Here is a 12,139-nt window from a genome sequence, read left to right on the forward strand (position 1 = left end):
GTTTAAGGTTTAATAGGCAGCCATTATTGAGTCCACTTGTTCTCTGGGCCTTCTCACTACACGCTTTCTCCTTCTCAATTCTTCCTTCATCGTTGTGTCTGTCATAATTTGTCCCCTCACCCTTCAACCCTCTCTACAAGGTTGATGCAGGTGGGGGAGGAGTTCTGTGGCAGTAAGTCAGAGGTCCTGCAGGAGTCCATCAAACGCCAGAGTATCAACTACTTTAAAAACTATCACAGGTAAGATGTTCCCATTGCTTCTGGATCATTTCCTGGATCATGTGATAATGAGACATCATTTCTGTTCATTCACTGGGCTGATAGGATTGATTGTGTGTGAACAGTTAGACGAAGAGTGCATGGATCTGACGTGCAGTCCCCCGATTTCATTGAAAGAAAGTTGTTTAGCTAAAGGTTAGATGACTCTTGGACAGCAGGTTATCACTGCTTGACAGAAACTTTTACACACAATCACAACCATTGGCTGCCTTGATTATGGTCTATTCCCAGTGTAACCCTGTTTGGAGTAGGTGTGTAATTACACGGTAACACTCACTGAGCTGGAAGCACATTTACATCTTGATTACATAACCCCCTGCCAACCACATGAATATGTATGCTTCCACACAGACAGCGCTGCATCAGAGGTGATTTTGCATTGATCAATGTTGCGATTACCTGTCAAGAATCATTGATAAGATTCTTAAATATAAGAATGCTGCTAATAAGCTTCATTCCTGTGACAAAGGATGGCAAAGGAGGGAGACACAGAGGCATGATGGGATATATCTTTAGGTTAGAGGTGATGAGATGGAGGTGAACTCAGTGTGAAATTGTAATCAGAACTGAAAAAGAGAGTAAGAGTTGACAGACCCTGAGAGAGAGAGAAGAGGAGGTGGACACCAGACAGCATTACAACATTACCCCCCGCACTGTTGGCCAGGAGGCTTCCATTGTGCATCATCTTTACATTAGGTTTGATTCATTTTCCAGCCGGGTGTCATTCCCAAAGAGATTACCCATCAGTGAACCCGCCTGGCTGATGCCTGTATTTCTCTGTCAGCTGCCTGCAGTAACACACTCAGTCATGAGGGTGGGTGTATTGTTGGCCTGCGGGTGCAAAGGACAGAATGACATTGTCAGGGTTCAGACATGATAAATATCTACTAGCTGCGCCATTGGTAATTTCTGATTTTATGTTCATGATTGATTGAAATGTTTTCAAAGTGTTAATGTCCTTTTAAATTCTCAGTGCATTAGCTTTGAAGAATATAACTGTAGGGAAATGATGCAAAATGGACTGCTTAAATACAGTTCACTGAGCATACTGTACAACGTTGAAGACATTGCAACTGGTATCCCTTCTTTATTTCTGTACCACAAGGCTTCCCTGTGTCTCGCCACTGTTCCATGTACTTTCGCTTCTCATATGTCAAACACCTTTAAGACAAGTGACAAGTGGTACTGCAGTGTTTGAAGTCAACACTGCTTGGACATTTCACACAGAAAGACCTGATATTGACCCTGTGGGTGAGCACCAGGGTGGCTATCTTGAGCTCACACCACACACACCCCCAACCTCTTCCTTTTCACTGCACATCAGTGACCATTGCGGGCTTTTTTTTAATGTCAGTACATTTAATCTGGACTCGAATATGCTTGAATATACAAAATGGCTTGAGGTCAGTAATGGACAGATGTTGACTTCTTCTTTTTAACTTTTTAACTTTTTAACTCTTCTTATCTTTTTCTATTCTATCCCGTTCCTTTTTCTCTCTTCTCAACCCCTCAGGGCACGACTGGAAGAGCTGAGGATGTTTCTGGAAAATGAGACGTGGGAACTGTGTCCGGTCAAGTCTAACTTTAACATCGCCCAGCTCCATGTGAGTAAGAATCACATCACTGCGGCAAGAAAGTGAAGCACAGTAGCATTCATTTATTCTACACACTCACTCATCACACACATCCACCACTGTGATATTTGCATCACAGTGGTGGGGGATATAAAACAAAACAATTATTTCTGTGTGTATGTGTATGTGGGTGTGTGTGCAAGTGTGTCAGCCTGTGAATCAACATAGGAGGAGTGAATTTCACTGCACATTATATAAAAGGCTGTTGTCCTTTGTGGCTTGACTACATGGGATCCATTTGAAATGGTTTCAGTTCCTGAACTTGGAGCATTTCCTAATAAAAAAAAATATACAGGAAGGTTTGATAACATGATCTACAGCATAAGGAAATGATGCAAGAACAAGCACATTGCAAGCAGGAAGCTTGCTTGTGTTTTTACCTTTGGGCCAAGCTATTTCCAGGAGAACATGCACCTGTTCGGTTGTGTTGTTCATAGATGTACACACTGTATTTTCTATTTTCTACCGCTGTTTTCGACCTAATCATGATTGCTGATTTGAAAATGCAGCCATTAATAATTAGCAAAATGTTATACTGTATATAACACAGATCAAGTTCTGAAATGCTCAAGTTTCTAAACCTCAATTTCTTTTCCTATGTGCCTCATCTGCTAACTTCACAAAACATGAACCTACGTCTGTCTCTTGTGTGTCTCTGTCCCATCCTCTCCAATCCAGGAGTTTAAGTTCATGGGCCAGTGTCGTTCTCCATCCGTTTCCCCAAGCAGACAGGCCGTGTCCTCGACCAGCCCGGCTCAGGTGGAGGTGTCTCTGTTCCAGCAGTACCTTCAGGAGGGGAACCCCTTTGAGATGCATGCTGAGCACAAAGAAGAGGAGACCGAGGATGTGTTGGCATCTAATGGGGTAAGTGCCAAGGAAAAGCAATGGTACACATGCTTGCAATTGGTGCCTGCTTAATAGTTTGGAATTAGTTGTATAAGCGTGATGTGTGTGTTGCCCAGTCAGTCAGTTATACATGAAACATGGTAGTTGTGTTCATTTACTATTGTCCATCATATAGATTGTTTTGTCTTTCCTTATGTGGACCGTGTACAGATCACATCTGTTAATTCAGTCAAGTTGTTCTTTCATTCCACCAGTCAGATAAACCCACTTACCTAAGTATGTCTAATTAACAAGGCTACCTGTTGAGGTGCGTCACCAAACAAGTTAATAAAGAGACAAGTTGATAAATTGCGACATAATCACTATGGGTCATTAAGTGGTTTACAGCAGCCCTCAAACTGTCATCACCAGGGCTGTAACAAACTTTTATTAATGGTGTAGGGCCAGCAGTGCAGACTCTACCATGATTATTAACACTTTGACGCATTGTCTCACAAGCAATATAACCTGTTAAATAGCAAATTAAATCTGTGGGTAGATCAAGCAGCGGGGCAAATAATAAACTTAAGAGTAGAGCTGTATGTTATAATGTTGTCATGTAGTCATTTTTCTATGAATTTTTGGGTCGTCATCCATCAGGATTCAATCATTTTCCTCAGCAAAGCCATACTCCCTAGTATGCTATTTTAGTCTAGTATTTAGTATCCAGCCCTCCAATATTGGAAACCTTTTTATTTCTTAGACACACATTTTCTACTCTGTGTTTTGTGTTAAATATAAATAGGCAGCACACCACCTTTAAAAGAAAAGTATGGTGCCGTTCGATTTTGCTGGTAGTCTGTCGTCTACCACTACTGTCGTAGTAGTAAAACTACTAGGCCTGCCACTATAATGCCATAAATAATTGACAGAGAAGAGAAATCGTGATTCTCCAGATTTGAGTGCCTGTTTGACTGTACATCTGTCAGTATGCTTTGTGCAACTGCACCTTTTAAACCCAGAAGACCAGCCTAGCTAGATTTGTGGAGGGGGTGTAAGCCCCTTGTCTTGTCTAGCAACTAAAAGCAAGCACTTCTGCTTGCCTGACAAATCTGAATCTGAACGCATTGCGTGAAGGATTATATTAAACAACAGCCAAACAGTGGCTACTATTGTGTGGTTAAGAAGGAACAGGAGAATCAATACACATCTTACAGTGTGTGCGTTAGCAAAGTACTGTTATCAGTTACACTAGTCTGATGTCAGGTCCCTCTTGTCCTCATTGCAGTATAGAAATTGCTTTGGTAGGCACTGCAGCTCTGCAGCTCTGTGCTCCTTCTATGACTACTAAAAAGTCCAGTATCAGTTAGTAGTTCCTTCAAGGCTTATTTGTTGAACAAAACAGTATTTCACTTCAAGAATGGAGAGAAGAGATTACACAGGTTCCCAGACACCCTGACACATCACCCACTTTTTTTTTAGATTTATTGATATATTTTCCTTTCAGGCTCAACATCAAAAACTATATTGCAATATCTAACATATTAGGTTTACAGAAGCCCTAGCTTGGCTTAAGCTTGTAATCCTTTCTATATGGCTGTTGTGTTGCCTGAGCTTGCAGTTAAGGACAAAGAAAATATTGTCTTATTTCAGAGGAGCTTTAACTGAACTCTCCTCTGGGAGGAGAACGAATTTTCTGCTTCTCCTCCTCAAGCCAGTCGTTTCATGGTTATGCACCCATTAGAGCTAAAAGATGGGGTTGTTGCACTTTCTTTTCAATTAAATTTGAGATTATTTAATCACAGCCCTTTGAAACAATTTGGTTTTCTTCTTGAGTAGCCATTTGCATTTCATGTTATTTTAAAACCTTCATGGACCTTTCATTGAAGTGTGTTATCTGATCAACAACAGTGACATGATTTTCCCATGGCATACATTTTTTCACGCTTGTCCTCCATAGCTGGTGATGTGTCAGCGAAGTTTCACAGCATGTTATACAGTTTTTTACTTGTTTTTATTTCTTTTACTCACTTCCTCTGTACTGTATCTCGTCTTTGCACTGGCCCTTCGTCTTCCGTGACTTCCATCTATCTTTCTCAAGTACGAGTCAGATGAGCTGGAGAAGAGTGTGTATCAAGATTACGACAGCGACAGTGATGTCCCTGAGGAGCTCAAGCAGGACTACGTAGACGAGCAGACGGGCGATGCCCCCCACAAGAGGTCAGTTCCAAGTCAAATTGTTTTATGCCGCTCCGAAGACACACAGCTCAGGGTATGACATGTGAAGTTACATGGTATATTCAGGTGTCCATCATAACTAGTAACTTAAGTAACTCATGTTAATCACAGACACAAATTGATATGTCCTTGAATCTTTTGTTAAGGACTTTCTAAAAGGATGTGAAGTCATGCATCATGCCACTTGATGATAATTTTAGCTCACCTCTGCCTAACCCTGCTGGCAGAAAGCTTGTATAAAGCTTTTTGTCTACCCATGAAAAATTCTCTTTCTTCCCACCTCTGCCTACGTGATTGGTGACTATTGAAAGATTAGTCGCTGTTTAATAAAGAAGGAAGCAATCATACGCTCCTCTGCACCTTGTTCAAATGGATTCATTTTCATTTGAAAGAGAATTAAGTATTTTGTTTATTTTATTATCAGGGCGGTCCTATAATTAACACACACAATTACCATCTTAGGAGGTCATAGCTGTAATTATTTATGTCATCCTCTCAAGTACGTAGATGTAGTGTGCATCATAAATAACCACATACATTTGGATGCTTTTGATGCAGCATGATGGAGTTTTGAATTTTATAACCCTCCTTGTTCATATTATAGTGTTTTTATCAGTAAACCGACTGCATGTGTATGTGGTGGACTGAATTATTAAGAACCTAGGATTGTGTATGTACATGCGTTTGTGCATATCTGAGCACTGACATTAAATTTTATACCGGATTTGCACGGGAAACACGACACACAATACTATTACTTATTCAGTAGCTCCTCATTACAAAGCACTGTTATAATGACCATTTCCTGTCATGTAATGTACAATCATGATTTATTAATGGTATTGTGATGTTTGTGCTCAGTGTTGAGTCTCATTATTTCATAGGTCTGACATGCCAGATATTTTTGCTTTAACTCTCACCACATTTGATTTTCTGCTCCCCATTTGCATTAACCTTACATTAGCCTATCATCACTAAAATTATAATTTCCCATTCTTATAAGCAAGAATCACTAATAGTTAATTATTGAATGTGTCGTGTGGTCACATCCAGAAATTAGAAGGCCCATGTAATGATAGCTGGTTAATATGGCTCCATGATCAGTGTCAGGGGTCTGGTGCGCCAGGATCACCAGTTCAGAGACTTCATCACCAGGGTCCTTCTGTATCTCCTGTATTGTGTAAAGGGTTCTGATTAATCAATTACGAGACTCTGACCCGCACTAAGATTTTGAACCTGGCTGATCATTGCCGAGGATTAGTGAGGTTCACATATATTACGGAGTCTCTCCTTTTCTCATGACTCTGCTCTACTTTCTCTCTCACCCCCACCTCCTGCACTCATCAGTGTGTCCAGAGAGACCATAAGAAGCAAGAAAAAGTCAGACTACAACCTAAATAAGACCAATGCACCGATCCTCACCAACACCACCCTGAATGTCATCCGGCTTGTCGGTGAGTCCTGCACACACACACACACTCACTCATACACATTCTACCACTTACCTCTCCCTGAAAGCAGGCCAGACTCAGTCAGAGTGAGTCTAGCCTGCTGAGATTTCCATTTATTCACCAATGAAGCCAGCAGCTCATCGCGATTGGCATGCTCACGTCTCTGCTGCTATCTGTGTGACTGAGCTGCACTAATAATGGTTAGCCTTTGCCCTGAGCTCTGATCTTTCGCTTCCAAAGAGGTGCTTACATGTCTTTGTGACGTGGAAGACATTGGGGCCCTTCCTTGGCAAAGCGTACCCTTTGGCGATGTGACCCTCATGATGTGATTTTCATGTGTAAAAATAAATTAGACGAGGCAGTTATCTTTCCTGTGTGGAAGTATGGCTAAATAAATCTTCTCCTATATGAATTAATTTAATAACTCTGATACATCTTCTTGACATTTCAAACAATAAAAAAAAAGTCTGGTCCCACCAGTTGTTTTCATTTAAACTGTTTGTCCCTTTTCAATTCATTCACCTTTCCTGCACATACAGTACAAAATAGAATAATAGTTTTTTTTCTTGTGTCTTTTTTTTTTACACAATTGATATTATTGATTTAGAGCCGTGTGGCAAAACTTAGAGTGGCAAACAGAGTGAAAACCTAAAGTTTGATTCCAAGCAATCACTTCTAATTCAGTCTTTTCAGCTCTTTGATGGAGTTAGATTGCTCCCTTAGTTCTTGGTGCAGAATTCAAGGGTTAGGGCGTGAAAAATGAGTGTGAGAGAAATAGTGCTGTCTCAGTGGCAAAGCCAGCTAGATTGAGTTTATTTCTTCTTTTTTCCCCCTCCATTCATCAGTTCTGAGTCAATGGTAACTTTGTTACACCCCTGTTCCTCTGTACTTATTGCTTTTATTACCTTCCATCTAAATTAAATCCTTGCCCTTGAGTGTATGCAAATGCAATGTTTTCCTGCTGACGTTTTTCCTTAAAGGATGTGGTTCCACCATGATTAACTTACTGTAGTTTAACTCTTTTAATCTCCTATAAGCTAGGGTAGGTAATGTTGGAGAAACTGGCAAAAGACAGCTAGATTTTCTATCCAACTGAAAAAATCCTCTCCCTTCAGTCCTCCCTCCAAAGCCACTCCCCCACGTTTTTATGCTTCTGGAATACATTACCTACCCTAGCTTTAAGAACAGAACCATTTTGTTTGTTGAAAACTGATACTTAGGCCAAAAAAATAAAACCCAATATGGGTGTCCACTGTGTTACACTCTGGTATGCAGTCAGGAACATATAAAGCTTGTCCTACAAACTTCTTGTAACTGTTTATTTTCTGGCATCTCCTCACAGGGAAGTATATGCAGATGATGAACATTCTGAAGCCGATCGCCTTCGATGTCATCCACTGTGTGTCACAGCTCTTCGACTACTACCTGTACGCTGTATACACTTTCTTTGGACGCAATGACATGGTACAGTATTTTTGAATTGCTATGCTACTGTTTACACACTGTATATTTATGTCGAAGAGCCATGAGTAAAATACATCACACACATCACACATGCATAGAGTAAAAGTAACTTCACACTAGATTTTGGAAGGAGGAAACGTCTCTTGAACTTCCGAGCTGACAGGTGTGGTCTGTTGTACTTGTAACTACACACAGGTGTGATGTAGTACCATAGTGCCATGGTACATCACTTCAGGATTGGTTGTGGAAAACAGCATGTTGTCACTTCTAGTTGGCAGGGCAATCAGGATTATTAGACTGGGTGCAGTTATTCTTTAAAGACTTGCAGCAAAACCTTGTGACTGAATCTATTTTTGGTATTTAGACTGTTCTAATGTCAACTGTGTCAGTGTTTACATATGTGACTGTCTCCACTGTCACCATACTGTAAAATACTGTAAACACATACTGACATACTGAAAGGTAGTATCGCAATATTTGATGTGCATCAGTGCCAGTGTGTTTTACAGACAGAACTGGTTGTAGTCACGATGTGATGATCTGAGGAACAAATGTAATGCTGTTTTTCTGGATCGTTGACACACGTTGACCCTGGGAAATGGAACAGTGGCGTACCCTGATGCGTCTACGAGCGTCAAGATGCTGCCAGTGTGTGGGCTTACATAGGAAACAGTTGGGGTGCTTTGGTGGCCTAGAGGTTGAAGGTGCCGCAACATCCCGTTTTGAGTCCAGCATGTCGTTTCCCATCTCTCTCTCCCCTCATTTCCTGTCATCTCTACTATCTTTTTTATTTTTCCATCCATCCATCCATCCATCTTCTTCCGCTTATCCGGGGCCGGGTCGCGGGGGCAGCAGTCTAAGCAGGGACTCCCAGACTTCCTTCGCCCCAGACACTTCCTCCAGCTCCTCCGGGGGGATCCCGAGGCGTTCCCAGGCCAGCCGAGAGACATAGTCCCTCCAGCGTGTCCTGGGTCTTCCCGGGCCGCCCCGGTGGGACATGCCCAGAACACCTCCCGAGGGAGGCGTCCAGGAGGCATCCGGATCAGATGCCCTAGCCACCTCAGCTGGCTCCTCTCGACGTGGAGGAGCAGCGGCTCTACTCCGAGCTCCCCGTGTGACTGAGCTCCTCACCCTATCTCTAAGGGAGCGCCAGCCACTCGGGCGGAGGAAGCCCATTTCGGCCGCTTGTATCCGCGATCTTGTCCTTTCGGTCACTACCCAAAGCTCATGACCATAGGTGAGGGCAGGAGCGTAGATTGACCGATAAATCGAGAGCTTTGTCTTTCGACTCAGCTCCTTCTTCACCACAACGGTCCGATACAGCGCCCGCATCACTGCAGACGCTGCACCGATCCGCCTGTCAATCTCACGCTCCATCCGTCCCTCACTCGTGAACAAGACCCGAGATACTTAAACTCCTCCACTTGGGGCAAGGACTCCCCACCCACGCCAAGAGAGCAAACCACCTTTTTCCGGTCAAGAACCATGGCCTCAGATTTGGAAGAGCTGATTCTCATCCCAGCTGCTTCACACTCGGCTGCAAACCGTCCCAGTGCATGCTGCAGGTCCTGGTTTGAAGAAGCCATCAGAACGACATCATCTGCAAACAGCAGAGATGAGATCCTGTGGTTCCCAAACCGGACACCCTCCGGCCCCTGACTGCGCCTAGAAATTCTGTCCATATAAATTATGAACAGAACCGGTGACAAAGGGCAGCCCTGGCGGAGTCCAACATGCACCGGGAACAGGTCTGACTTACTGCCGGCAATGCGAACACAGCTCCTGCTCCGGTTATACAGGGACCGGACAGCCCTTAGCAAAGGGCCCCGGACCCCATACTCCCAGAGCACTCCCCACAAAGCGCCCGGGGCACACGGTCGAATGCCTTCTCCAGATCCACAAAGCACATGTGGACTGGTTGGGCAAACTCCCATGAACCCTCGAGCACCCGATGGAGAGTATAGAGCTGGTCCAGTGTTCCACGACCGGGGCGAAAACCACTCTGCTCCTCCTGAATCCGAGGTTCGACTATCGGACGAATTCTCCTCTCCAGTACCCTGGAATAGACCTTACCGGGAGGCTGAGAAGTGTGATCCCTCTGTGATTGGAACACACCCTCCGGTCCCCTTCTTATACAGAGGACCACCACCCGGGCCTGCCAGTCCAGAGGCACTGTCCCAGACCGCCACGCGATGTTGCAGAGACGTGTCAGCCAAGACAGTCCCACAACATCCAGAGACTTAAGATACTCAGGACGGATCTCATCCACCCCCGAAGCCTTGCCACCAAGGAGCTTGCCAACAACCTCAGTGACTTCGGCCAGGGTGATGGATGAGTCCGCCTCGGTCCCCAGCCTCCGCTTCCTCTTCGGAAGACGTGACAGCGGGATTGAGGAGATCCTCAAAGTATTCCTTCCACCGTCCGACAACATCCCCAGTCGAGGTCAACAGCTCTCCACCCGCACCGTACAAGGTGTTGGTGAAGCACTGCTTCCCCTCCTGAGCCGTCGGACGGTTTGCCAGAATTTCTTTGAGGCCGACCGATAGTCCTCCTCCATGGCCTCTCGAACCTCTCCCAGTCCTGAGTTTTTGCCTCTGTGACCGCACGGGCTGCAGCACGCTTAGCCTGCCGGTACCTGTCAGCTGCCTCGGGAGTCCCACGAGCCAACAAGGCCCGATAGGACTCCTTCTTCAGCCTGACGGCATCCCTTACTTCCGCGTCCACCACCGTGTTCGGGGATTGCCGCGCGACAGGCACCAGAAACCTTGCGACCACAGCTACGAGCCGCCGCATCGACAATGGAGGTGGAAAACATGGTCCACTCGGACTCAATGTCCCCAACCTCCCGGGATCTGGGAGAAGCTCTCCCGGAGGTGTGAGTTGTAGACCCTGCTGACAGAGGGCTCCGCCAGACGTTCCCAGCAGACCCTCACGATACGCTTGGGCCTGCCAAGTCTGTCCGGCTTCCTCCCCGCCAGCGGATCCAACTCACCACCAGGTGGTGATCGGTTGACAGCTCCGCCCCTCTCTTCACCCGAGTGTCCAAGACACGCGGCGGAGGTCAGATGATACGACAACAAAGTCGATCATCGACCTCCGCCTAAGTGTCCTGGTGCCACGTGCACTGATGGACACCCTTGTGCTTGAACATGGTGTTAGTTATGGACAAACTGTAACTAGCACAGAAGTCCAACAACTGAACACCGCTCGGGTTCAGATCAGGGGCCGTTCCTTCCGATTACCCCTCTCCAGGTGTCACTGTCGTTGCCCACGTGGGCGTTGAAGTCCCCAGTAGAACAACGGAGTCCCCGGTGGTGCACTGTCTAGTACCCCTCCCAGGGACTCCAAGAAGGCCTGGTACTCTGCACTGCTGTTCGGCCCGTGAGGCCGCCACAACAGTGAGAGACCTGTCCCCACCCGGAGGCGGAGGGACGCGACCCTCTCGTTCACTGGGGTAAACTCCAACACGTGGCGGCTGAGCTGTGGGGCTATGAGCAGGCCCACACCAGCCCGCCGCCTCTCCCCGCCGGCAACGCCAGAGAAATGGAGCGTCCAGCCCCTCTCGAGGAGACGGGTTCCAGAGCCCAGGCTGTGCGTGGAGGCGAGGCCGACTATATCTAGCCGGTAACGCTCAACCTCCCGCACAAGCTCAGGCTCCTTCCCCCAGCGAAGTGACATTCCATGTCCCTAGAGCCAGTTTCTGTGTCCGGAGATCTGGTCGCCGAAGCCCCTGCCTTCGACTGCCGCCCAGATCTCTCTGCACCGGCCCCTTACGGATCCTCCTGCGGGTGGTGGGTCCACGGGAGGACAGCCCCACGTCGCTCCTTCGGGCTGTGCCCGGCCGGGCCCGTGGGGAAAGGCCCGGCCACCAGGCGCTTCGCCGTCGGGCACCCACCCCAGGCCTGGCTCCAGGGTGGGGCCCCGGTAGCGCCAATCCGGGCGACGTAACTGGCCTTGATTTTAAATAATCCATAAGGGTCTTCTGAACCGCTCTTGGTCTGGTCTGACCCGTCACCCTGGACCTGTTTGCCATGGGTGACCCTACCAGGGGCATACAGCCCCAGGCAACATAGCTCCCAGGGTCATTCGGGTACTCAAACCCCTCCACCACGTTAAGGTGGCGGTTCAAGGAGGGCCTTTATTTTTATTTTAAATAAAGGCATAAAAAGCCCCACAAAAAAGAGAACGTAGGCATAGGTGTTTTGATATGCATCCTGCCGTGCCGGTGTATGTCATCCCTTACAATGCG

At 46.2% G+C, this 12,139-nt stretch overlaps 1 protein-coding gene across 4 annotated transcripts in view; it reads left to right on the plus strand.

Annotated features, from left to right (window-relative positions):
* Nucleotides 1–12,139, plus strand: part of vps50 (VPS50 EARP/GARPII complex subunit) — a 105,778-nt gene that overhangs the window by 56,120 nt on the left and 37,519 nt on the right. For all 4 annotated transcript variants that reach the window (XM_044171019.1, XM_044171020.1, XM_044171017.1 and 1 more), the window contains exons 16-21: nt 141–239; nt 1,792–1,882; nt 2,591–2,776; nt 4,839–4,957; nt 6,323–6,429; nt 7,769–7,890. In XM_044171019.1, coding sequence (XP_044026954.1) covers nt 141–239; nt 1,792–1,882; nt 2,591–2,776; nt 4,839–4,957; nt 6,323–6,429; nt 7,769–7,890 — 724 coding nt within the window. The remainder of the gene's footprint in view (nt 1–140; nt 240–1,791; nt 1,883–2,590; nt 2,777–4,838; nt 4,958–6,322; nt 6,430–7,768; nt 7,891–12,139) is intronic.

The sequence above is a fragment of the Siniperca chuatsi genome, linkage group LG17 (assembly GCF_020085105.1).
Source record: "Siniperca chuatsi isolate FFG_IHB_CAS linkage group LG17, ASM2008510v1, whole genome shotgun sequence".
Lineage (NCBI taxonomy): Eukaryota > Metazoa > Chordata > Actinopteri > Centrarchiformes > Sinipercidae > Siniperca > Siniperca chuatsi.